Source organism: Orcinus orca, chromosome 1, assembly GCF_937001465.1.
Source record: "Orcinus orca chromosome 1, mOrcOrc1.1, whole genome shotgun sequence".
Lineage (NCBI taxonomy): Eukaryota > Metazoa > Chordata > Mammalia > Artiodactyla > Delphinidae > Orcinus > Orcinus orca.
In genome coordinates, this window is record NC_064559.1 from 100,732,793 (window position 1) to 100,754,814 (window position 22,022).

Below are 22,022 nucleotides of genomic sequence, written 5' to 3' on the forward strand. Positions count from 1 at the left end.
TGCTTTCGTTTCTCCAGGCCACGGAATGAATTATCCCGGGTCTCCAAAAAGAACATTTTCCTTCTATTCAAGAAGCTCTGCTCCTTCCGGTACCGCAGGGATCTACTTAGACTCTCCTATGGTGAAGCCAAGAAAGCTGCCCGTGACTACGAGATAGCCAAGAACTACTTCAAAAAAAGTCTGAAGGACATGGGCTACGGGAACTGGATAAGCAAACCCCAGGAGGAAAAGAATTTTTACCTCTGCCCAGTGTAGTGTGATCTGGTGACTGATGGGTCAGGGTGTTTCACACTGGGGTGAGAGAGAGAGGTCGTAGCATTCCTCATCACATTGGTCAAGGGTTTTTGGTTTTTGGTTTCCTTTTTGTTTTGTTTTGTTTTTGTTTTTAAATGGAACCACAATTGATAACACTGAGAACTTTGGGTTCCTGTTTTTCCTGCTTTCTTTGGGATTACTAGGCCAGGTCTAGCCATCCCCCTTCTCTTTTCCCAAGCAGAGGGGTAGAAACCTAAGGGCAGAGGGAAGGGGTTGTTCCTTCTTTGCGCCCACTTCCTCTTCCTTCTTCATTTTTTCCTGTTTCCGTCCCCTTTGTGTTTGCTACACTGACCTCTTGTGGTCTCGATTAGGTTCCAGTCAACAGTGTGAATCATGCCAGGGACTGATGATTTTTCATTTGTGGCTTCTGAGGCCCCTCTGCTTCCCCTCCTCCCCTTCTGAGATTCCTTCTTCATGATCATTAAGTTCTACCTTTTCCTCCAAGAGGGTAAAGAGGTGAACTTAAAGAATTTGGTGAAACATTGATAAGGGCAGGAGTTTAAAACCGCAGTCAGCTTGTTACCAGTGCCAAGCGTGATCAGAATCTGCAGATAATGCTCAGTCACCTTCGGATCGTGCACTTTAGCCGGCTTGGGAGGGGCCCAGAGGCAGGGCAGGCTGCTGCCTGGGACGTGCATCCCTTCCGCAGGTGGCAGGGAAGGCTGGGACCAGCCAGACGGGGCTAAAGGAACTGCCCGAGCAATAGGGGAAGTCTGCCCTGCAGGGGTGACACAGACCACTTCCTGGGGAAGCAGACATGTCTTGGAATGTTGCCAAGCTCCCAGCTGTCCCTCCTAAAGCATTGCTAGGAATTTGTCCTACCAATGGGGGAAGTAGCGCCACAGACCCCAACCAACTGGTAGGAAAAAACCCAGGATAAATCCTAGAGGGTAAATCATCTCTGCTCAGATAATCAGGACCTAGCAGGAATAAGGGCAAAAAATCATGTTGGGTCAGATCACTGTTCCACCCAGCATGTTTCTTATGACAGTGACACCAAGGGAAGGTGATTAAGTCATGGGTAAATTGGGAGTTTTAAAAAGAATGCTGTAAATGTTGATTCCTAACAGCTACAGATAACCTGTAATTGCACAGATTTAAAAGTCAGATGTCATTTGCCATTGATTAACCAAGTGCTTTTGTTTCGCCTGATAGCTTCAGAAGGTTGTTTGTGGGCGGGTCACAGACCTGAGGTCTCCCTGCCTGCTAGGGAATCTTTTTAGGGTTGACATTCAACAGTAGTTCTAGGTGAAAGGGCAGGTCGTTCTAAAACTCTGTGAGATGGGACCCTTGGTCTCCACCTCAAGGTACTGTGGACTCTTGTCAGAGCCTTCGACTCTCTGTGGGGTCTGGCTCTGGGCCTAAGCCAGCCAGACATGCTCAAGAAAAGTACAGAGGCCCTGCCCCCTCCAGGCCTGAGCCTGCCTCTTTCCTCTGGATGATTCCTCTATCGTATCTGTGAACATGCCGAGCCAGTGCCCTCAGACGATTTTCCATCCTCCCCCACACCCCGCAAGCTCCTGACTAGTTAACCCCCCGTCTGTCCCACCTCTTCAGCGGTGGATACATCCGCATCCACACATTTATTCTTGTGGCTACCGTTCTCTCTGTACTTTTGACCAAAGTGAGAAAACGTAAGTCTTTAAATACACTAAGGATATCTTTGCGGAACACCAAAGTGTCCCAAGGAACTAGGAGGGAAACCGTGCCTGTCTTCTCGGGGGGAAGGGGCCTGCCCCCCAGTCCTGTGAATCTCCTGATGGCACACAAAATCAGTCCTGCCCCAGGAGGCAGCTCATCTCCCTAGTTCTTCAGGCTAGAGCGTATCACCTACTGATTCCTCGGCATGTTCGGCCCCTGTGGACTGTCTTGGGCATTGGAATCTCCTGCAGAGCTCAGACTCGGCTGCCTCTTCTTTAACCGGGAGCACGGGCACTCTCAAAAGGTCAGAGCCCCTGCTTGCCCCAAGATCTTGTCTAGCGAACTTACAGTATTCAGCTTCTGTTGTAAGGAGAGAGCAAGGCTTCCCTGTACCCATGCATCTGCTGGAAACAAGCCTGTGTCAGGCCCTGCGCGGCCGTGCCCACCCCTGCCCCTCTGAGTCACATGGGACAGGGCAGAACTCCCACCTAGAGTGTTCTCTTCACTTTTTCGTCCAATCTTTGTTTTTAGTAAGCAAGACCTTTTTCTCTTTTTTTTAATGATCTTTGTAGTTGATTTGTCTGAACTGTGGCTATTGTGCATTTTTTGAATAATCACTTGTAAAAACTGTCACTGCTTCAAGCTATTTCCTTTACTCATGTTGAAGGGATTTTGCTGGTTTTGGGGGTCTTGGTAGTAACTCCAAGAGCAGAGTGGGGAAGAGCCCAAGCGTAGACTTGGGTGCCACGATGGGTGCAGTCAGTTTTATGATTCCACTTTTATGTGTCCCTTGGTAAAAGTGACTAACAATATACATTCCTCGTAAATAAAAAAAAAGAAGAATCTGAATTGTTAGAAAACCTCAAGTCTTGGTTTCTTGGGGGGTGAGAAAGTGGGGACAGAGGGAGCCGTGGTCCTGGGATTTCTGGCAAGAGCACCAGCTGCATCTGACACAGAACCTGAGGAGAGGGTCTCCCTCAGCCAACAGAGAGGAGCCATTTCAAAGGGGCTACCTAGGAGGTGAGCTTGTGTCCGGTGTGTTGGAGTATATCAGACAACCTTTAATTACTTCCCCAGGTCCACAGGCCCCCTTCCCCATCAGATCCCACCATCAAATATCTTGTCCCCAGAGACTTGCTGTGCAAGATTTCAAGGCCCAGAGTAGGAAAGCGTCCCTTGAGGCCACACCACAAATCACATCCGCAACTCCGGCTCCCCTTGAGGGGTTTCTAGAGCCTTCCGCTCCCAGCTGTTGTGCCTGCGGGGAGGTGCAAGTTGCAGCCTGGACCAGAACTGGCTTGGCTGCAGTCTTAGGAGACAGGCCATTTGCTTTTTACTTCATAGATGGCATCCAGAATATTTCTCGGTCTTGATTTCAAAGAGAATATGCACCACTTTCCAGATTGCAGATTATTTAGTCCAGGATTTCTACAAGACTCTTCCTTGACCTTGTAAAAATACCATACCAGAGGACACGAACTATTTGACAGTGAGGCTTCCTAAGTCGCAGTGAAACCTCCCTCTTCATCCACAATACAGATGGAACAACTGAGGCCAGGAGGGCCAGCGACATGTTTGGGGGGCACATTAAATAAGGACCAGAACTCTGCATGGGTGTCGGTCACAGTCTGTTGAAATACAGTACCTGGTGAGCTGGACAGTTTTGACAGACAGTGAAGGACAGTGTCTCCGCCTACCGTGAGGTACCTGGAGCCTCGAGCATCTCTGTCCTCTCTGTTCCCAGGCATCTGGTCCCACCTGGAGGGAAATGTAGTATCCAGGCTTTGTAGAAAATGGACCGTTTCTTCCATACCTACAGTGAGTGCATGACGTAAGACTGTCCCCCCGCCACCCAGCTCTGGGTGGGCTGGGAAGCAAGGCTACCCCACGGGAGCACAAGAGGGGTTTTCTTCAGCTCAGCACTTCAGTTGCTGTTCACCCTACATTTCATCTCGGGGGCCCACCATTTAATATTGCTTCCAGGATGTGGGCCCGGGTCAAACCCATGTTCCAGGAGCAGGAGTGCCTTCCACACAGACAGCCCTGACTTCGCAGAGTGCAGGGGCTGTGCGAGGAGTCCCCAGCCATCCCTCCAGGAGACCGGGCCTCATGTCTGCCCTGTCCTCCAGGGCCCCTTCTTTACAAAGGGCCTCCCCAGGAGCTATTTCTGGGCTCTGTCTACTCTAGGCGCAGCCATTGGGCCCTATCTTTTCCATCTGATGAATGGACTTGTCAGGCTACAAATCACAATCACTGATGTTACCACTGATCTTTTCTTTAGATTCGTGCGATGTGTTTAACCTCTCACGAGTCCAGTTTCCCCAATATTCTCCCTTCCCTTATTCAACCCTGGCCCGAGAGGACGTCCCCACCCCCCAGCCCCCGTCCCCACCTCTGCCCCCCAGATGTAACAGAGAGATAAGACACCTTTGGAAACAACTTTCTTTATGAGAATCTTGAGTTCCTAATGAGTCTGGCCTGGAGTGGGCTAGGTCAGTGCAAATATTCCAGGAGCACAGACGGGGGCAGCCGAGGCCAGTGTGGGAGAGATGGGGGCACTGCGGGTGGGTGAGTGAGGTGTTCTAATGATTCCTAGACCGACAGTCCCTTAGGAACCATGTGACTGTCACACTGACCTCTGAGACCTGTTGGGATGAATACTGAAGGGTGGCTGTTATTCTCTGTCTAGTCTGGGTGGGCGACTGGCCAGCACCAGTTGGCTTGTGAGGGATGCTGTGACGCCAGCCCAACTCTGCCTACAAGCAGAGGGTGACGGCTGGAACTGAGTGGGGAGAGAATTCAGAGAAGACGCTGAATGCCCCTCACTTCCCTCCCAAGGAGCTCTCCTCCTCCCTGCCTCAAAGGCCACAGAGAGCGTGGACCCTGGGATCAGTGTTGGGTTTCAAGTCCAGCACTACTCACCAGCTATCTCTTGGTCTCTCTGTGCCTCACTTTTCTTCTGTCAACAGGGGCCCCTTCCCTGCAGGACAGTGAGGGGTAAAGACAGTGTATCCGAAGCAACTGGCCCAGAGCAGGCCACTGTGCACAGCAGCTAACACTGGGATTGGGAGAAGCAGAACAGGAGTCAAAGCCCCACACCCTCCCTGTTTCCTTAGAGGGAAATGGCCTTGCCCTTTCTGCACAGATAGCCTTCCTCCACAGAAATGCCAGCTGGGGGCTGCCCGTGTCTTATTTGCTTTTAAATCTGCAATAACTTGGTACCAGCTGTTCCAGTATTAGACACCTCGCTGCCAGGAGACTGCCTTCCTCCTGCCGCAGTTCCAGCCGTCAAAAGCAGTCTCTCATACCCTCTTTTTCAAACAAGAAGTGGTTCTCAGATGGCCTGTGGCCTTCTCATCTCTGATGGAGATGATCCCAACTGTTTCCTCACTGCCCTCTCCCAAGCCCACCTTGCTTGGGTGCCAATCCAGTATCTCTCCCTCCCTCTTCAGATCTGGGGCCTTCAGTCCTGGCCTGGAGCGCAGCTGGGTACCCCATTCTCTCCAGAGATGCCCTGCCCCACCCCATGGAAGGGGCCAAGAGGCTTCCCTGACAACACCAAGAGAAGAGGACGGAGGACCCAAGAGTAGAAGAGACTGGTTCTCCAAAGCTTCCCAACACCCTTGAGGGTTCCAAGGCTGTACTGACACATGGTAACACCTTGCCTGAGCCCTCTTTCCTCCACCCGTCCTCCCCTCCTCCCCACTGGCGTGGTCCCCTAGGGGCTGCACCCAGAGATGGAGGGAATGGTACTGCCCCAGGGACCCTGCCCGGCTAACCCCTTCCATCAGTCCCTCCCATCTTTGCTGTAGCCCTCAGCCAGCTGTCATCCCCACGTCACTGATGAGGATGAGCAAGTTCAGAGTTAAGTGCTTGTACAAGGTCAGCCAGCAAACAACCTCTGGGCCTCCACTTCCCTGTGTGTCGGGGGGGCCATGGCGAGGAGTTGGACAAGCTGCTCTCCAGCAGCCCCTCTGGCACTGTCTGGTGACTTACTCGGACGACAGCTAATTGCAGGAAGTACTGAAAGCAAGTCCAGCCACAGCAACAGCTGATGGGGCCTCCCTAGCAGCCTAGACCCTGGCAAGGAACCCGGGAGAGCTGGGCAGGAGGGCCTCAGGCCAGCACCTACCCTTCAGAGGGAGGGTTCCTTTTCATTAGCTGTTTCGGGTTCCGGGATGTTTCCTCAGGGCTGTGAGTCCGAGGTGGGTCCAGCCATAATAGAGGCAACTCTCCATTTGCTGTTCTAGAAGAAGGGAGTCTCCATGGTGCCGAGACACTCACCCCCAGAAGAGATGTCTGCCAGCCCATTCCGGCAGGTGGGGAAATGCGCTGAAGCACATCTCTCACAGCTGCTGGCTTCGTGTCCCAGTGGCGTTCCTCCACAGCCAGTACGGGACTAGATCACCCGGGGGCCTGGGCACACACCTGTGTCAGGAGGAGCCGATCCAGAAGGGAGGCCGGAGCCTGAGCCTAGCCCGGGAACGGAACGAACCTTTGCTGAAGAGGCTCCAGAGGGCAGCCTACCTGTTAGGCTCACCCCAACATTCCCTGTGTTGCTCCTCTCCGGCTCCAGCTCCCCCAGACCCCATCCCTGTTTCCGGGGGCTATCTGCTCCAGGGTATGGGTGGGTCTGGAAGGAAAAGTGACATGACAAGGCAGGTAAGCCCATACCCGTCAACTCTGACCACGTCTGACTTGACATTCACGAAGCATCTACTCTACGCCAGGTACAGCCCTGGGCTTTTTCACAAACATCACTCCTGCCTCACAACAACCCCACGAAGAGGGCCTTACTATCCCCGATTTATAGATGAGGAAGCTGAGGCCTAGCCAGAATTGCTCAGGATGGCTGAGAGTAAGTGGCAGAGCGGGGACCGGAATTCAGACTCTGCTCCCTGTCCAGCGCTCTGTGCCTGTGCTGTCTCCCCACCTCCGAGGTGCCTGCAGAAGCAGGCGTCCAGCCAGGCTCCAGAGAATAGCACGGTGTGGCGGGCAGGCCCCTCAGGTGCGCTTGGCAGACGGACCCCTCTGTGACCCCGCTGGCCCAGCACTGAGCCCAGGCTGGGACCACAGATCAGAGCCAGTCACATGGCGGGGACCAAGGCAGGTGATCCCTGAAGAGGTCTGTTTCCTGGGCTAACAGGCAAGGTGGCCTCCAGCTGGCCCCTGGGAGCAGCGTCGGGATACACCCTCCAGGGACCCACAGGACAGGAAGCCGAAAGCTGGGCTCTGTGTACAGTCCGCTGTGCAGACCGGCAGTAGCAGACCTGTCGTCCGAAGCTCTGCTTCAACCCTGCTCAGGTTTGCTTGGGCGGGGCAAGAGGAGGAGCCAGAGCAGGAAGGATGGAGCCAGGAACAGAAGTAGGGGGGCAGGAGCCATGCTGACGTGGCAGAGTTCTGGGCACTCACACCCTGCTGGGCTGGCCTCCACAGGCAGCCCTCTCCTGCCCGGCCTGCTCTGCTGCGGGCGAGAGGGCTGGGTCTGCTTACAGCTAATGTCCTTAGTTTACTCGTTCCCCTGACCAGTCGGTTCAAATTGCGGCGAGGAACATCCTGTGAACTTGAACTCGCACAGTTCAAGAATTTGGCCCTTAAGCTCCAAGCAGGTCACCCAAAGATTCAGAACTCCGGGGCTCCCCTAACACCCAGCCTTGCCCCCCACACCCTGGCCTGAGCAAGAAAGGAAGTCTAGGAAGAATCTTCACTGGGAGAAGGGGACCTGGGGCTGAACTCTGGGGCCCTTGGAAGCAAGGGGCTGTGGGACTGGGCTGGAAGCCTCGCTCAGGACTCCAACCTCAGCTCCAGGCTAACCTCTGGGCAGGAACCCCTGGCTGCCGTGAGGCCCACCCAGCTAGCTGCTGTGCAGTTAAGCAGGGACAGACATCAGGTCGCACCCAGGCCTCTCTCCCCTTGCTCCTCCCTTCTGATCTGCCATTGTGTCAGGCCAGCCCAGCACAGAGTCGGAGCCCCTGTCTTGCCCCCATGCGCCTCCCTTTTTCCATGACTTGGAGGCAGCTGTTGATTCTGTCCCCTTCTTGGCCCCTTCCCCGTCACACTTTCCTCAGGGTGGAAGGCTCCAACCACCCCATCCTCCACTTCTCAGCCTTCATGCTCAACCAGCAGCACTATTGCCTGGGTTGGTACAAGAGGAGGAGAGCAGCCAGAACACGACGCAGCTGGTCCAGGCTCCAGGTTGGCGCTGGCGGGGGGGCGGGCTCCAGGTGAAGTGAAAAGATGGGTCTGTGGGGGCAGCGCCCCTCTTTCTGGTAGCTCACTCATCCCTCCTCGACCCAAAACTACTGTTCAACAGAGGGGTGAAGGAGCATGGAGCTGGGGAGGGCCTCACTTGGAGCTGGGAGCTGAGTGGTCTGCGTGGAGGAAGGTGGCAGTGGTGTAGTTCTGGAAGAGAGGCTGCAGGAACATGCCGATGGTGCCAAAGACACAGACGAAGACAAAGATCCAAAGGAACAGACGGTCGATCACCATGGCGACATACTTCCAGTCCTCACTCACCTGGACAGAGGAGAGGAAGGAGACCCAGGTATCAATCACATGATCCAGGAGGGGAGGGGAGCAGGTAGAAGCAGCTTCCACCACACATCACTCCTCTCACTCCACGACCCCAGAGTGACCTTTCCAAAGCATGGCCCCAGTCTTGCCTGCTTAAAAGCCTCCAGTGGCCCCACTGCCTTCAGCAGCCACCCAAACTCCCAAGTCTAAAATCAAGACCCACCCAGGACAAATATAAGCCAACCACCTATCTTCCGCCCTCCGACCCAGCCTTACCAAACTCCAGTCTGTCTTCTCAGGTCTCTGTGCCTTTGGGTTTCCTTTTGGTCTAGAACTCCAGTCCTCCCTATCTCTACCTGTGAACTCCTACACATCCTTCAAAGCCTAAATCAAATGTCACCTCTTCTAAGAAGGCTTCCCTGATCCCCCTAATGAGAATGAACCACTGTTTCCTCTGGGTTCCCTCAGCACTATGTACAGGTCTCTATCACGGTATTTTTACTGCACTGTATTGTCATTTCAATTTGTATGCCTGGCCCCTCCTTCCTCTCTGCCCGCCTCCCGCCACTTAAGCTATGAGCTCCTAAACTACAGGGACCCGATCTGATTCATCTTTGTAATCCCAGCATCTCAAACACAGGGTTCCGGTAAACGGGTATTGAATTAGTGAATGAATGGCTGCCTCTGCAGCCCTCACTCCTTATATGACTGCCTGGGGAGCCCCATCCAACAGCCCCAGAGGGTGAGGACTAAATCTCAGGTGTAAACAAACCCGTCCAGAAGAAAATAACCTCTGTGGGTTTGGGAGCCAGTCACAGGGTCTGCAGGAGGCCTGGCCTCCACTCAGAGCTGCTCCACTCCGGCCTGAGTCTGGACCTTTGTACACGTGTTCATCTGTAGCCCAGCCAGCCGGGGGGATGGGATGAGGCACTGTGCACCTTCCTTCAGTCAGCAGCTGAATAATGACTCATTCATGTCACACTTGTGCCTCCTATGTACCTGGCACCATGCTAGGCACTGGGGATGTGACTGAGAGCAAGACAAACACATCCTGCAGTTTACAGTCTCCTGAGGGAGATGGACACAAAATTAGTAAAAATAAAATAATTACACATTGGTGGGTGCCTATATGGAAACAAAGGACGAAGAAATGGAGGGGGAGATATAATTCAGGGTGTGATCTGGGGAGGCCTCTTTGAGGAGGTGACACCTTAAGCTAAGATCTGATAAGTGAGACGGAGCCAGCTGAGACAATCAGAAACAATCAGACAAACCCAAACCGAGGGACCTTCGATTGGCCTGTACCCTTCAAAAATGTTTATGCCATGAAAGACCATTCTAGATTGAAGGAAACTAAAGAGACAGAACAACAAAGTGGAATTCAAGCTCCTGGATTGAGGTGGGGGAGATGCTACAAAGGACATTACGGAGACAACTGAAAAAATGTTAGTATGGACTTTATATCAGATAAAGTTATTGTGTTGATGCTAAATTTCCTGAATTGCATCACTGAGCCTGGGTTATGCAAGACAATATCTCTGTTCTCAGGAGAGAAAAGCTGAGGTATTTGGGATAAAGGATCACTATGCCCACAACTTACTCTTAAACAGTAGTGCAAAAATTAATAATAATTTTTAAAAGGAAAAAAAGAAGGGCATTCCAAACAGAGGGACCAATCTGTGCAAAGGTCCTGAGTCAGGAAAGAGCTTAGCTGGCTTAGAACAGTTGAGCAGATAAGCCAGTGACCTGAGCAGGGGAGAGATGGCACAAAGTGCGCAGGAGACACTGTGTGTTTGGGTGGAGAAGCACGAGAACTGAACCAGGGAGACCATTAGGAGTCTCTGCCCTGGTCCAGGCAACAGCTGATGGAGGCCTACAGCTAGGGAGGCAGCATGGAGATGGTGAATAAAGAAGGAAGCTGAAAATCTCTTTGGAGGTTGGTTCCACAGGACAGGACTTCTGATGATTTGGATGGTGGGGGACGTAAGAAAGAGAGGAGTCAAGGATGACTCCAGGTTTTTGGTCTAAACCATTGGGTGGATGGTGATGTCATTTACTAAAAGATGGGGAGATTGGAGGAGGAGCAAGTTGGTGGTGGGGATGTAGATTAAGCACTCAGTTTGGGACGTGTTAAGTTTGAGATGCCTGTGAAGGTAGGTCATTGCATCCTCATCACCTAACTCAGTAAATGCACATTACATGAGTGGACTGCAGTGGGGGAGGCGGAGGCAGTGACGCAGCCGGTCAACCCCGTGCACCACCGGCATCTCCCACTTGGCCTCAGCCACCTGAGGCTCCCGCCCCATTTCCTCATGACTTGGTCCCTCTCTTCTTCCTTCAGGACCATAACTTGCTCCTTAGCTCAAGCCTCAGCTCCTGCCCTCCCAGGGAATAGAGACACCAGGCTCTGAAGCATCCCCCCCCAACAAAAAAAACCGGTAGTGCAGGAGCCCACCCTTCCTCATCCCCCAAGCCGGAATGGCTGCAATCCAGTGGAAACATGGCCAATCACCAGAGCAACAGCTGAGCCACAGCCTGGAACCAGCCAGGTACCCAAAGACTGATTGCTGGATGGGGCCAGCCACAGCCCGAAGTGGGGGGAAGTCAACCCATCATCTTCCCCCCCATCCCCTGGCTCAGTGCTCCCCTTCTGGGAGTCACTGCAGAAAGATACCAGTGTGCAGAAAGCTCAGAGTGGGTCTTAAAAACCCTCGCCTCCACCTGCCCCCACCTCCGTAAATATTTCACAAGGGCATCCCCTGAGGACCCAGAAGAGCAGGAAAAGGATATTGATTCAGGACTCTGTGCTCTTCCCAGCAGCCGGTGGAACCTCTTAACCACCGCCACCCCCACCCCCATACACACTTTCTACTGCCCTCAATTTTGACCCCCGACGCGGGGCACACAAAGGACTCATCTCCATTTGTGCTAAGAGCTGCAGGTTAACAACATGGGCTTGGGAGTACAAGCGGCAGAGAGGGTGTCTGGGGTCAGAGCCACGGGCCAGCTGCAAACCCAGAAGGGCCTCCTCCACTTCCTGGCCACCCTCCCAACACTAACGACACTCACGATGCCCCAGCTGAGGCATTTCGCCCTGGATACTAGTCCTCAGGAAGCCGCAAGTTCATCCTGTACCAACCGCCACTTAGGCGGCGCCGCTTCCCGGAAGTCAGAGAAGAGGCCACGCCAGCGCCCAGGCCCACAGGCCCCGGCCGGACTCTCACTGCCCACATCCTGCACTCCCGTTAGCTCCTCGGTGTCTGTCTGCGCAGGCACCGAGGGCCCTGCAGCCCGCATCCCACGCCCGAGTCCCCGCGCCTCACTCACGCTCTGGTCGTCGTCCTCACTCCGCATGTGGTCCGCGATGAAGCGCACGCCGTCCACCGCCTCCCGGAGGCCGCAGCCACACGGCCCCCCGGAGCGCCCGGGGCCGGCTGCCGGCGCCGGCTCCGAACCGAAGGCCCCAGCCAAGCCCTGCACAGACGCGCGATTGACGAAGCACGTGCAGGAGTCTGCCCCCAGGGCTTCGCGGTAGAAGACGGCGCCGGTTCCCTCGCGCCCGCGCTGGCGCCGCCGCAGGCGCAGGCGTTGGCGGGCGCAGCGGTGGCGGCGCGGCTGCTGCATGAAGAGCAGCTTGGGCAGCTTCTCCAGGAAGATGACCTTGACCCAGGGAGCCATGGTGTGCGTGGTGGGTGAGCGGTGGTGCACGTTGAGCACGCACACGCTGGTGACGATGGAGAAGGTGACAAGCACCATGGTGAACATGAGGTACTTGCCTACAAGCGGCACGTCGAGGGAGGTGGGCGGCACGATCTTGGAGATGAGCAGCAGGAAGACGGTGAGCGCCAGCAGCACGGAGATGCACAGCGTCATCTTCTCGCCGCAGTCGGAGGGCAGGTAGAAGACGAGGATGGCTAGTGAGGTGATAAGCACGCAGGGGATGATGAGATTGATGGTGTAGAAGAGTGGCTTGCGGCGGATGATGAAGTCGTACGTGATGTCCACATAAGTGGAGTCGTCCGGGTTCTCGTTGCGCCGGCCCGGCAGCGCGACGATGTCCCACTCGCCACTGGGCGTGAAGTCGTCCAGGCTGGCCACGTCACTCTTGAGCACCAGGTCGATCTCGGTGCGGTCGTAGGTCCACGAGCGGAACTTCATGGTGCAGTTCTGCTGGTCAAACGGGAAGTGCTTTACTTCGATCTTGCATGCGCTCTTGTAGATGGCAGGCGGCAGCCAGAAGATGCTGCCATCATAGGAGACCACGGCATTGGAATAGAAGGACACCTCGTACATGCCGTCAGCACTGCCAAGGGATGAGCACAGTCAGCCCTGGCCTAAGCATTCCTCCACCCCACCCATCAACCCAGCCCTGAGTGGGAAGAGAGGAAAGCCAAAGGGATATATGGGAAGAGGGTAGCCATCCAGGGGCCTAGGGAGGAGGGGCAGGAATTGAGCAAGAAGGGGATCTGGGTGGGTTGGTGAGGAGAAGAGGCCTCAGAGACAGAAGAGGGTGATGAAGAGGGGAGGCACATCTGCTACTTGTCATGCATTCTGTAAGCTGGTTGCTCCACATGAAGGTGGAGAAGTTAGGGGAGCCAGGGAGGCCAGAGTGAGGAGCCCCAACTAATGGAGAGGGACAGGGGCAGGTGGGAGGAGGAGATGGTCCCTAGTGGCTATGGACTAGTGGTTTTGGGTCTTCGAGATAAGAGGGATTATTTCAGGAGAGGGGCTGGAACCTGGAGGAGAAACTGGGATCTCCAAGTTCTTTGACCCTCCCCAATCCTCCTGGAAGGCCTATTCTTGAATCAGTTCAGGCACTGGAGTCTGTCAATCCTCGTTTTTATGCCACTGCAGCTCCAAACACTGGGAGTCCTAACTGGCTGAGAGGGAGCTGGCCATGGCCCAAGTTACCTTGGCTGTCCACATTATACCTCACTGGTTTGGGTCTGTCTGGGTAGTGACTTGTCGTTGCCAATGAAAAGTCCCTCTGTCCCCCAGCATGAGCTAACTTCCTTTCCCCAAGACCTGAGTACTCCCATGGTCTCCTCCACCCTTCCCATCCCTCCAGGGTCACCTACTTGTTGTATAGGACCACATCTGGGAGCCAGATGTGTTTGGAAGGGAGCCGAACTTTCTTCATGTTGTCAAATTCCTCAGGCTTCCAGGTGAGGCGATAATCCTCCCACTCCTGGGAAAGGGAGAGAGGGAGGCAGCACCAACCTCCGCCCTGGGAGGGGCTCAAGGTCAAGGACAGGGACAAGAGGAGGCCTATCTGGCTTGAGGAAGTTTTGAAAAGTCATTGCATCCCCACAGTGACTTCTCTGCCCAGCAGAAGTGTCTTCTCATTTAATTTGCACAGCCAAGCCAAGATATTAGAAGTTACGTTTTACAAATGAGAAAATGGATCTTGCCGAGTTTAACATATTCAAAGTTACAGAGCTGTGAGTAGAAGAACCGAAATTCAAATCCAGTTATTTAGGGCTCCAAAGTCTAAATTTCTGCCTCTCTTGAGGACATGAAAAGAGGGAAAAGCACATGCCCCTCCCCCCCCACACAAAAACAAGGAGGAAAGAGAAGCCCAGGGGTGTGGACAGGAAGAGTGCTAACCTGGGTCAGCCAGACATTGGTGGTCATGATCTGCTCCCGCTCATGCTGCAGGGAAGAAGAGAAGCTGCTGAGAAGTGCCCCACCCCCACCCCTCAAGCCTGTGGTCCCACTACACCACCCAGGCTCCTTCCCCCACCTCCCCAAGCCTTGAGAACGCCAGAAGAATAAGCACAAACACTGACTTCAGTAGCTGGGCAGAGAGTTTGGGACCTTCACTCACCACACTGATGAGCTGGGCCAGTGATACCATGAGCTGTACCGTCACCAGCTCAGAGCCATTGGTGGCTGGGCGGATAAGCTTATTGTAGCGGGAAGGATCCAGGAGATGCTCCACCAGCCGCTCCTCTGTGTCTGTACCACAGACTCCTGGGTAGTGTGGGTGGAGGGCAAGAGGTAAGTACATAGGCAAGGAGGTCCCACCCAGGATCCCACTCTCCCTAGGCAGGTGGTACAACGTAGGCCCAAACAGGAGGCTGTAGCTTCCCACAGCCCCACCCTTAAGGTTATAGCAAAATGCTTAGGTTACCCCACGGAGGCCCCTCATAGAGAAGTCCCTCTCTGAGATCACTGACCAAGGAGCCCAGACAGCCCCCCACAGTCCCCCACTAAGAACCCATTCTGCAAGGTTTAGTGGAGACCCTGCTCTTCCTGCAAGGTCTCAGAGGGTGGTTTCAAAAGAATTGACATTTCTGTCTCCATGACTTCCCCTAGAAGATACCTACAATTCAAGGAAGGTTCTGGAGGGTGGTGAGAGGGGAACAGTTATTCATGTTCCACCATTCAGCCTTTCTCCTCAATCTGTGCCCATCTATGTGTGCAAGTAACACTGTGTGCCTCTACATGTGACTGGCTGTGACCCCCTCCCCCCATAGGTACTGGGTTGGAGTAGAATAGTTGGGCTGCCTGAGCTCTGGGTCAGGGCATATATTTAGTCCCAAGTTGCGCACCTATGGGAGCCCACCTCTCATGAGGTTGCAGGCAGGTATGGAAAGCTCATTTAGTTGTATATTCCCTTTGTACCTGCCCCACCACACACTCTATCTCCTTCTGCAACCCTGCACGAATGCACCCCACCCCCTCAGAGATTCCTCCCTGCCCTCCGCCTGGCAGAGCTTCTTCCCTTCCGAGTCTCCTGCCCACCCTACAAGAGAGTTGAGAAGTTGCTTCTTTCCCCCTCCTGCCTTGCCCCTTTGGAGTCCAATATGAGGGGCAGAAAATGATGGAGAGCCAAGGGAGGGTGCGGAACCAGGTAGATTTTCTTGAGATAATGTTTCACAAGAAGTCAAATGGCATCTCAGCTGCAATCAGACTCTCCCCTTCCTTCCACCCCAGATAGCCTGGGGAGATCCCCTCCCTCCTTCCTCTCTGTGCCCACACCCTCTCCACCACCCCTGCCCAGGTTGCCCTCTCTTCCCAGCATCACTTCGGGTATGTCCTCCTCCCAGTTCAGTCTCCCAGGTACTCCCTGCCGTCCAGGGGTCTCTTCCCTAACCCCTAACAGACTCCCCGCCTTAGGGATCCCTCCCGTACACCTTCGAGACTGAGTGAGACAGAGCGCGGCGACTTGTCCTTACCTGAGCACAGCCCGAGGAGGCCAAAGCTGAGGAGCAGCGCCATGGGGCCCGAGCGCCAGGCCATGCCTCTGGCATAGCTCGCCGGCTCGCCTAAAGCTGCCGAAGCGCGCCGCAGGCCGGAGGGCCGCGGGCGGGGTGCTGTCCGTGGTGCTGAAGCCGCTCCCGCACCGCCCGCGCCCAGCTGGAGCTGAGCCCAGGTTGTGCTCGCAGCCTTTGGTGCTGCAGTGCCGACCGCCACGGCGGTTCCCAGGGCTCAGAGAGCTGGTTGCGAGAAGGAACCAGCGTCTCGTTTATCCCGGTCTGAGCAGGAGGAGGCTTTTCCGGCTGCTCTTCCAGGGAATACAATTGGGACGGTGAGGGGGAGGAGTCTCCGCCCCGGAGGCGGAAGCGCCAGAGCTCAGAATAAAAGGGGTCCCTGTGTTGTGTATTCTTCTGCTGGTCCTGCTTAGTTAGGGTGTGCGTGAGGCGGAAGAAGGGCGGCTCACCGGACAGTGGAGGAGTTCTGAAGCCCCTGAGTTGGAACAGGACCCTGGAGGGGTCTGAAAAGGCTCCGGAAGAAAGCGCGAGTAAGACAAATAGGTCAGGACCCGCTACGAGGGCCAGAATGAGGGGGTGGGAGTCGGAAGGAGTTTCTGGAGTTCCCACCTTCTTTCTTTCCTCTTACCAAGCCCAAATGATCCTGCTTCCAGGGAAGGCTGAGGATGCAGCCAAAAAAGTGCATTTTAGGCCCTTAGAGAAAGAGACAGGGGGCTGTAGGTTTGCTATTTTAAGAAAGCAAACCGTTTTGGAGTCTGGAAACAGGATCCCCTCACCTGTTTCCTTCTCTACCATCGTAGAAGGCCAAGCTTCCTGCCCTCCCCCAGGGAATCTAAGGTGGGGACATGTGGACATCTCCTGAAAGAAGGTGACCTTCAAGAGTGGAAGGGTAAATGGCCCTTATCAATTAGTCTTTCTCACCCACATTCCCTTCCTCTCCAGTCTTTGGCTTCTGTGAGACAAGGGAGGATCAGAGGATGATTTCACAGAGGCCAGCCCAAGAATGAAGCTAACACAAAGGAAAGCAAAGATGAGACAGAGACAGAGAGAGATGTCAAAACTCAATGACATCTTTGATCTTGAAAGCCCTGAACTTCTTAGGGGGATTTTTGTCATTTTCAACCAAAAGATTCCTGACTAAAGCAGCCTTATTATGCATACATCAAGGCACTGTCTTATTCCAGCTCTGCCCACTTCTTCAACCTCCTCTGGGCCACTACCCCCAGCCCCACACTCCTCTTGGCAATGTCTTTAAGATCCTCCCAGCCTCCACACGTCAGGGCCTTTTAAACATGTAGTTTCCTTGATTCTTTTATCACCCATTTCCCCTCAACCACTTTCTACTTTACTTTGTACACGTGGCAGAAACGTCAGTTCCTCAAGGAAGCTATGCCTGACCAAAGATTAGGTCAGGTGCCCTGCCAGCTGTTTCCAGAGGATGATCAATGAGTAAATAAATCAATCGAAGGTGGTGGCTATCCTGCTAGATCATGAACCAGCACAGTGTCTGGCATATTGTGAGGGCTCAACAGATAAGGAAAAGGGCTGGTATAGGACTGAAATCTTTTAACATGTAGAGGAAAATTCCTCTCTAAAAGCTCAGCCAAAAGCAATTTATTTACATGTACTTAGTTCCTGGAATTGAGGAGGAAAAGCAAGACAAGTATCAGCAAAGGGCTGGAGAGGATGTGGGATGACTACAGGCCCCATAATGCACATGGAAGTGGCCATAAACCTGCACCACAAGCTCCAGGGCATGTGCATGTGTAAACATGTAATCATCTCTTAAGAATTCAAGAAATCTTGGAACCAACAAAAGATGTAGAGAATAAAAGCCTTAAGGAAAAGGGAAGGAATGTGTATAGTCACTCCACTTTGGAAAAGGGTCAAAGATGGGAAGAAGACACCCCCTTCAGTAATTCAGATCAACATTTGTTGGGTATCTACTGTATGGGTATTGAAGCAGTGATCAAAAAGACCTAGTCCCAGCTATTAAGGAGATCACAGTCTGGTGGCAAAGACTTGTTACACCATGCGGTGGCTGCGCTAGTAGAGTATAAACAAGGTGCATTGGAAGCACAGAGGAGAAAGGGGTTCATAGTGCCTGAGAGCCTGGAGGGGATGGAGATGAAAATTGAGATTGGAAAGATGAGAAAGCCAGTAAGACAAAGGTGGATAAAAGGCATTCAAACTCCTGAAAGAGAGAGACAGGGAGCTTTACATGTAGATAGTACTTAGTACTTTCATCTTTTGGTGGAAGCTGGGTGATTGAAGAAGGCTGTGAAAGTCTTCTGTTATGAAAATCTCTCTGGAGTGGTTGCTTGTCTCTGTATTGATAGACTGGAGAGTCATGTGCTTGCTTGAAGCCCTTGGTCACTCCCTGATGCTCCTCTCAGGTCAGTCAGGGCAGCCTGTTCACCTTGACCTCTACCTTTTCTTTTCAAATTCCCCAGCTTTTATTTCAAGTTTAATTCCAGCCTGGCAGGGAGTGAGTCCTCTGAGCACAACCACTCAGTGGCCAAGGAGAACTGGAACACCATTCCTCACTCCCTCAGGTCTCTCACACACACCCCTTCCATATCCACCAGGGAGATAGGACAGGTCCAGAACCATGCAGGGCGATGGATACATAAAGGAGTATCAGCCCTCAGGCAAAATAGTGACCAGGCAAGGTTTTGGTGGGACAATCCCAGTGCTTTTGATGGTAAGGAACATTTTCTCTTGAAAGGCATTACAATGTTATTTTCCTTTAAGATATTTTAAATTTAAAAACTTAACTACCAGAGTAATACATATCCATAAAGAGCAATTGGAAAACACAAGTTAGCAAAACACAAACTAGATTCATAATCTTACCTCCTAGCAAAAAAATCGCTGTTAACATTTCATATCTATACAGTGTATCTCCACATTTATCTATGTGTACTTAGATATAATATACATGCAAAAAGTATATAAATTATGAGTGTACAGCTAGATAAATTTTCACAACATGAACACAGCCGTGTAACTCCCACCTAGATTTTTTTAAAAAGGGAACATTACCAATATCCAGAACCCCCCCACTCTGTTCCCTCCAGGCATTATTCCCTCCTCTTGGAAAATAACGTCATGGGGGGGATGGAGGAATGGGGAGTGACTGCCTAAGAGGTACTGCTTGAAGTTCTGGAACTAGAGAGAGGTAATGGTTACCCAACTTTGTGAACGTATTGCATGCCACGGAATTGCACACTTTAAAAAGGTTGAAATGATAAATTTTATGTTATGTATTTTCTCACAATTAAAAAAAAATGACCAAAAAAAAGTAAACACTATTCTGACTTCTAATAGCATAGATCAACTTTGCCTGATGAATTTTATATAAATGGAATCATAATCTTTTGTGGGTTTTCTTTTTTTTCCCCAACATTATGTTAGTAAGAATCAAGGGCATTGTTGAATGTAGTTGTAGTTCATTCATCTTCACTGCTGTAGACTATTCCACTGTATAAATATACCATTGTTTATCCATTCCGCCAGATAGAAATTTGGGTTGTTTTCTCTTTCGGACTATTAAAAATAATACCGCTATGAACATTCTTGTTCATGTTTTGGGTGTACAAATATATGTATTTTCATTTACTTTTTAAAAAGGAGCACACTGTAAAATAACTCTGTAACCTTCCTTTTTCATTTACTCTTTCTGAAACATCTCTCTATACCAATAATTATTCTTTGATAACTTTTTTTCTTTTTGCGGTACACGGGCCTCTCACTGCTGTGGCCTCTCCCGTTGCGGAGCACAGGCTCCGGACGCGCAGGCCCAGCGCCCATGGCTCACGGGCCCAGCTGCTCTGCGGCATGTGGGATCCTCCCGGACCGGGGCACGAACCCACGTCCCCTGCATCGGCAGGCGGACTCCCAGCCACTGCGCCACCAGGGAAGCCCTTTGATAACTATTTTTAACAGCTGCATAGTATTCCATTGTAGGTAAATGTTTGCACATACCTTTAATAGTTTCCAAGTGAAATTGCTGAGTCAAAGGTTTTTTTATTTTTTTGATTATTTAATCATTTATTGCTAAATTGACCTCCAGAAGGATTGATACTATTAGGGTTACCCTGGGGCCCCAGGCTAAAGCACCCATGACCAACACCTCTACGATCTTGCCTGTGCTGAGCCCCTTCCTTGTCCTCTTCCCCTCTTCTCCTAAGTCATTCCTCCTTTGTCTTAGGCATTTCTGCCCAACCTCCTTGTACTTTAGGGCCAGTTCTTTAAAAACATCCCCCCATTTCCATCTAAGTAACTTCTACTTTCACATTCTTTCTTGGGAGTTAATCCTGACTACTAGCACCCTTCAAGGCCCTCACCCTCCTTCATCCCTGTTATTGCATTTGTCACATTGTATTACAGTTGATTACATCTGGCTCCACTTCATCCATTACCACCTGCTCCTAAGAGCAGGGGTAAGAAATACAACAAAAATGATAACATGAGTAGCAGCTGTCATGTGCGGAGCCAGGAATCAAGCCAGGCTCTCCCCACAGGGACTGAGCTTACTTGTCTCTGCACTCCCAGTGTTTATTACAGTTCCTGGCAAAGAGCAAGTGCTCAGGATGCGTTTGTTGAGTCAGTGACAGAATGCTGTACTTCTGGGAGCAACTCAAAGGAGAAGGCTGCTCACTCTGCCCAAAACAAGTGCATCTATTCACTCTGATAAGACATGACCTTTTGGAAAAGAAAAAAAAAATCTCTGTAATTCATTTTCCATAGAGCAGCCAAAAAAATCTCTGTAATTCATTTTCCATAGAGCAGCCAGAGTGATTTTTTTTTTTTTTTTTTTTTGCCTTGTGGGATCTTAGTTCCCCCGCCGGGGATCGAACCTGGGCCCACGTCAGTGAAAGCACCAAGTCCCAATCACTGGACCACCAGGGAATTCTCCAGAGTGATCTTTTAATATTTTAAATCAGATCATGCCACTCCCTGCTTAAAATCTTTCAGTGGTTTCCCGCTGTACTTTGAATAAAACCCAACAACTTACTGTGGTCTCTATTCTTCACTGGCCTCATCTCCTACCCCTCTTTCTCTTCTTTCATGAGACTCAAGCTATGCTGATCCTATATTTTTTTAAAAATGAGCTCTTACTGTGTGCACTGGACTGAGCACTTTTCATGTGTTATCTCACGTAATCCTCCCAACAACCTTATGAGGTAGGGTGGTTTCCATGTTAGAGATGCTGAAAGTGAAGCATGACAGGCTAAGGAACTTGCCCAGGGTCACACCACTAGCAGCTGGCAGAGCTGGGGTTCAAAGCCCATGCTCTCAGCTGGTATATCATGAGCTTCCTGCTTCTAGACCACGCCACCTTTGTTCTCACTCAGTGTCTTGGAGGTTGGCTCTCCCTGATGGAATGCTCTTTGCCAGTTCCTCCCAGGCCTGCCTTCTCTTAATCAGATCTCAGCTCAAACCCCACGTCCCTAGGGAGAACTCCCCTGACTGCTGGACTTAAAGTAACCCCCAGTCATTCTCTCCCACATGACCCTACTTTAATTCCTTGCCTCTACTTGCCAGTCTGATATTCCTCTGGTTATTTTATTCATAACTCTTTGCACTTAGAATGTAAGTGCCATGGGAGCTGGGATACTGTTTGTCTACTGCTGTATATTCATACCTTGACCAGTGTCTGACACATGACAAAGCTCCATAAATGTTTATTGAATGGTGAGTACCTCTTGACTTTGTGGCAGTAACAGTAACCATAGCAGTTGCAGGGTTTAGCATTTGCTGAGCAATGTACTATGTACCCAGCACTGTAAGATGTGTTAATCATCTTACATATCCCATTTCATCTACACTGGCACAATGACCCACGCTGCAAGTCAGAGTGTCATACCCATTTTACAGATAAGGAAACTGCGTTTCACAGAAATTAAATAACTTGCCCAGGGTCACAGAGCTACCAAAGCAGAGAAGTTCAAATCTAAACCCAGTTCTGTCTGACTCCCCAGTCTATGCTCTTTCCACTCAGCTGTGCTGCCCCCTTTATGGTCTAATTCAAAGGAGAGCTGTAGCTGACTCTCTCGTTAACACCTATGGCTCTGTCTCTCTCCCAAACTCAGAACCCACACCCCACTGCATGTCCGGGAGATTGTCCACGTCGCCCTCCCTCCACACACTCAATGTGTTTATAACTCTCCACCTTTCCCACAAAGTTTAGCTCTCCTTTGAGAAGTCTTACCCTCTGTTAGCACTACTACCATTAGTTACCCAGGCATCCAGAGCCTCTCAAAATTCTAGTGACTTTTTGATCTTCCTGCATCTTAAAATAAAGCCCAAGTTCCTAAACATGGGTTTGAA

The 22,022-nt window shown here is 51.7% G+C and overlaps 2 protein-coding genes across 8 annotated transcripts in view; one reads left to right on the forward strand and one right to left on the reverse strand.

The window, feature by feature from the left end:
• ADAR (adenosine deaminase RNA specific) overlaps positions 1-2,586 on the forward strand; it is a 40,294-nt gene extending 37,708 nt beyond the window's left edge. For all 7 annotated transcript variants that reach the window (XM_049697634.1, XM_049697627.1, XM_049697640.1 and 4 more), the window contains one exon: positions 18-2,586. In XM_049697634.1, the coding sequence (XP_049553591.1) occupies positions 18-255 (238 nt within the window). In that variant the 3' untranslated portion in view covers positions 256-2,586. The remainder of the gene's footprint in view (positions 1-17) is intronic.
• Positions 342-16,199, reverse strand: CHRNB2 (cholinergic receptor nicotinic beta 2 subunit). Its single transcript, XM_004284653.3, has 6 exons — positions 15,651-16,199; positions 14,297-14,442; positions 14,077-14,121; positions 13,548-13,657; positions 11,797-12,772; positions 342-8,472 (listed from the first exon to the last, which is right to left on the reverse strand). Exons 1-6 carry the CDS (start codon positions 15,712-15,714, stop codon positions 8,302-8,304), a joined length of 1,512 nt encoding a protein of 503 aa, XP_004284701.1. The 5' UTR covers positions 15,715-16,199; the 3' UTR covers positions 342-8,301.
• Positions 16,200-22,022: the final 5,823 nt, after the last annotated feature.

Excerpts from the sequence above, each read along its gene's own strand:
- CHRNB2 (XM_004284653.3), bottom strand. The coding sequence starts at position 15,714 with ATGGCCTGGCGCTCGGGCCCCATGGCGCTGCTCCTCAGCTTTGGCCTC. Across the intron at positions 14,122-14,296 it reads TGGCCCAGCTCATCAGTGTG|CATGAGCGGGAGCAGATCAT; the intron begins GTGAGTGAAGGT and ends TCTTCCCTGCAG. Across the intron at positions 12,773-13,547 it reads GATGTGGTCCTATACAACAA|TGCTGACGGCATGTACGAGG; the intron begins GTAGGTGACCCT and ends ATCCCTTGGCAG.